Source organism: Salvelinus sp. IW2-2015, linkage group LG33 (genome assembly GCF_002910315.2).
Source record: "Salvelinus sp. IW2-2015 linkage group LG33, ASM291031v2, whole genome shotgun sequence".
NCBI lineage: Eukaryota > Metazoa > Chordata > Actinopteri > Salmoniformes > Salmonidae > Salvelinus > Salvelinus sp. IW2-2015.
Window position 1 is genome coordinate 23,876,840 of NC_036872.1, and position 3,811 is coordinate 23,880,650.

General features: G+C 43.3%; 1 protein-coding gene across 1 annotated transcript; it reads left to right on the plus strand.

Annotated features, from left to right (window-relative positions):
• The first annotated feature begins 722 nt into the window (after window positions 1-722).
• LOC111957974 (arrestin domain-containing protein 3) lies at window positions 723-3,417 on the plus strand. Its single transcript, XM_023979115.2, has 6 exons — window positions 723-1,100; window positions 1,295-1,361; window positions 1,461-1,608; window positions 1,843-1,945; window positions 2,524-2,789; window positions 3,219-3,417. Exons 1-6 carry the CDS (start codon window positions 815-817, stop codon window positions 3,321-3,323), a joined length of 975 nt encoding a protein of 324 aa, XP_023834883.1. The 5' UTR covers window positions 723-814; the 3' UTR covers window positions 3,324-3,417.
• Window positions 3,418-3,811: the final 394 nt, after the last annotated feature.

Below are 3,811 nucleotides of genomic sequence, written 5' to 3' on the forward strand. Positions count from 1 at the left end.
CCACTTTCTGTGGGAGCTAACTATTTTCGTGAATGTATGGTGTACCTAATAAACTGGCCACTGAGTGTATTTTGTGTAGAACAGACATGTCTCTCTGACATGTTAAGTAGGGTCCCGTTCAGTGCCTGCATGGCATTTATATCTGCAATACTGAGCTGGCCTGACAAGATTCCTTACTGTACTGTACATGTCAGAGGCATCGCTGCCCGAATATATTTCTATCGGAATGTTGTCATTGTGGATTGTGCCTTACTGATCACCGCCCAGGTGTTGACACTTTCTCCGTGCACAAACAATAGCCTTGAAAGGTGTCGCTTTCTCCATGCACAACCAAAGCCAATCAAACCACCTTAGCTTAACGAGAACAGAAATTTACCTGCACGTGCGAGGGTTAAACATTTCCCTCAAAATATGTGCTCTCAGTGGAATGAATGATGAGTTGATCGATTGTGAAGCTGTTTAGCTAGCTAGCTAAATTGCTATTTTAGATATTAGTTGTCAGTAGCTAAATTGTCATTGCAGTTTGTGAATTGAACTTAATTAATTTGGCTACATCTCATTACTTTCATATCTCTAAACCATATGAAATAATCGCCATCACATCTAAACCTTGCAGGTTGCAATTGTTAGCGTTACGTTTTGAAAATACTTTTATTGACTGAAGGGACATGAACGGGTTAAAATTCCCATTCAAGAAGAACCGTTCTGCACGAGACGCCCCTGTGTGCATATCGTGGGCTTGCGCAGTCTGGTTTAAACAGTACAAACACACACAGTTGTTGCTTTTCCTTCAGAGCCATTTTTTTGTACAAAAATGTTTGGAGAAACGTTTAAAAATTTTACAATACATTTCAACGCCAATAACCCGAGAGTGACTTTCTCGAGTGGTGACTTTATGGCAGGTCAGATTTCCTTTGATCTTTCGAAAGAAACAAAGCTCAGTTCTATAACATTAACATTAAATGGAAAAGCAAAGGTACAGTGGACAACACAAGGAGGAGGTGGTGGAAGAAGAGGACGACGCAGAAGGCAACGACGAGTCCACTCAGCAAGGCTGGAATTCTTCAACTTCTCTCAAATCGTAATGCAAGAAAATAACGGTAGTTACGTTATTACTTAGCTAGCTACACAGTTACTTATTTACAAAGATGCATCATAATCTGAATTCTGATACACCGGTGTATTTAAAAGGTGTGTGTGCGCCTTTGTATCACATTGGAGTTATAATCATAGCTAGCTAGCTAGCTAGTTGTTGTGTTGTGTTTAAATGAACTGTTTTGTTTTCAATCTTCAGCGGTCCCTAACACCACACTTCAACCAGGAACCCATGTGTACCCATTCACATGCCAAATCCCACAAGGGTGTGTATGAAGTCTTATTACTGTGTGTGTGTGTGTTTTATTCACTGTTGTATACTCAAGGTCTGACCATTATTGTTAAACTTATTTCCATTCATTCAGAAACTTCCCCTCCTCTTTCCATGGGGTGCATGGCAGTATCATTTACTCAATGAAGGTGGAGATACACAGGCCATGGCATCTAGCCAAGGAGTTTGTGACTGAGTTCAACTTTGCCAGCCACATAGATGCCAACCAACCACATCTTCTGGTAAGGGCATGTCCTCCCATTGTCTATCTGAACCTACCTGGGCATTACGCCAACCTTGAATGTCAATGAGCTAAATGTCATCCTATTATAATTGCCTTATGTAGGTTATCCACCTGATTCCCTTTTGATATAGGCCTATGACATATTAGATTGGTTTGAGTTGAAGAAAGAATTTCAGCATTTGTCACAGCCATACAAAGTATAGCCTGACCGCAGATCTGTGTGTTGTTCCAGGCTCCTCTGGCAGGCAGCAACACCAAGACCCTGTGCTGCCTCTGGTGTGCCTCAGGTCCCATCTCAATGACTGTCTGCACTGAGAGGAAAGGCTTTGTCCCAGGTAAGTAAGCCTTGTCCAAGCCCGAAAGGCTCCTGCCCTTTGGACCAATCTCCTGTTTCTGTAGCGTTAGGCAACTTGATGTACACATACACAGGAAGCTAGTACTGGAACAATAAAAAATACTTCCTTAGAGGGGCTCCAGCCCTGACATTGTTGTATTTTACTAGCCTTCAACCATCCTGAGTTCACATTCTACGTGCACGATGTGAAACGAACCGGGAATGCAGAAGTAAGTTCTTGTTCACAAGGCTAGTATTTTACAAAACAAGACCAATATGTTAGCCAGCAGACTGTGGTATGCACACAGATTTGGTCTATGAAGTGGGTCTGTCTTTGTGAACAAGGGAATAATTGTGTCAGAATGTTAGCTAGAAATGCTGTGTGTGCGTGTCTGAGTTTTCCAGCGCATGACTGGTGTACAAAATGATAGCTTACTCTTGTCTATTATTGTCAAATAAATGGAGACTCAATAGAAATTCCTGTTCACTGATCACTTGTCAAGTCTTCCAAGATAGTTGTGTTTACACACTCCAATAAACAGACACATCTCACCTTTGAATCCCCTTTGTTTTCTGTAGGAGAGATGGTGAAAATCATCTGTGAGCTTAGTAACGGCTCCTCTCGGATAGTGACTCCGCATGCGACCCTTATCCAGAAGCAGATGTTTTACACCCATAACAAGTGCAACAGGAGGTTGCAGATGAAAAACCTGGCTTCAGTGGATGGTCAGCCGGTCAACCCCAGTAGCTCTGAGGTCTACAGCGATATGATGCTTCTCATCCCTCCCAACACGACTCTCACTATCTCCAACTGTCCTATACTGGAGCTGGATTACACTGTGGATGTAGGTATCCATCTGGAAATGATGCAGCTTTTACTACCAATCCCAAATTGACCCCTACCCCCTAAGCACTCCTGGAGATCTGGGCCTGCATTCACGAAGCGTCTCAGAGTAGGAGGGCTGATCTAGGATCAGGTCCCCCCCTGTCCATGTAATGTTATTCATGATCTTAAACGCAAAACTGATCCTACATCAGCACTCCTACTCTAGAGACTTTTTGTGAATATGAGGCTGAGAGGTATAAGCAATATGGAAATCACCCCTACTTGCCCTCTCGATAGCCCAGGTGCAATTTTTGCCATATTGCTTACATCTGTATAACCTGCACAGATCTCCTCAAAATCGTAGGTTAAATAGGTGATTGGACTGGCCCAATGCTTATCCTTCTGTTCTGACGTTGTCTTCTCTTCCTGTTCTTCTTCTCTCCTGCAGGTGAGTCTACGTATCAGAGGTTCCACGGACCTCAAGGTGCTGTTCCCCATTGTGCTGTGTAATATTCCTGTTTACGCTCCCCAGCCTCCACCGCCATATCAGTAGCAGTAGTACTAGGATCACGTTGCCCCTAGACTCCAATCTAAGGTCAGTTCAGTGTTTTTCTACCTAGTGGTTAGGATTTAGGCAGGGTAAGCAGCGCTTAGATACGAAGGGAAACTTGTACCTAGTCATATTAGAGACATGCATAGTGTCTCACAACATCCGTAACCAAAGTTACGTCTGGGAATATGAGGGTTACTAGGAACCATTCTTCTGGTGAGCTGGTTTTTGTGTCACTGATTATTTGGACAAATCACGATTTCGCCGGGTTGGTCTAAACCTGGCATCTTTAGAATTTGGAAAGGGAGGGGTTAATTTAGGCCCATAGATGGCTAAAAGGATTTCAGAGGAGGGCATGTGGACTTTGCCACTCACATTAGGCCAAACATCTCAGCTGGCCAGAGGCCCGCGTTCACTCTAGATTTGGTTCTGGATTCTGAGATTAGACACTGCCAAACCCCTTTTAAGATGGGGTTTCCAATTCTACAATT

Excerpts from the sequence above, each read along its gene's own strand:
- LOC111957974 (XM_023979115.2), top strand. The coding sequence starts at position 815 with ATGTTTGGAGAAACGTTTAAAAATTTTACAATACATTTCAACGCCAAT. Across the intron at positions 1,101-1,294 it reads CGTAATGCAAGAAAATAACG|CGGTCCCTAACACCACACTT; the intron begins GTAGTTACGTTA and ends TTCAATCTTCAG. Across the intron at positions 2,790-3,218 it reads AGCTGGATTACACTGTGGAT|GTGAGTCTACGTATCAGAGG; the intron begins GTAGGTATCCAT and ends TCTCTCCTGCAG.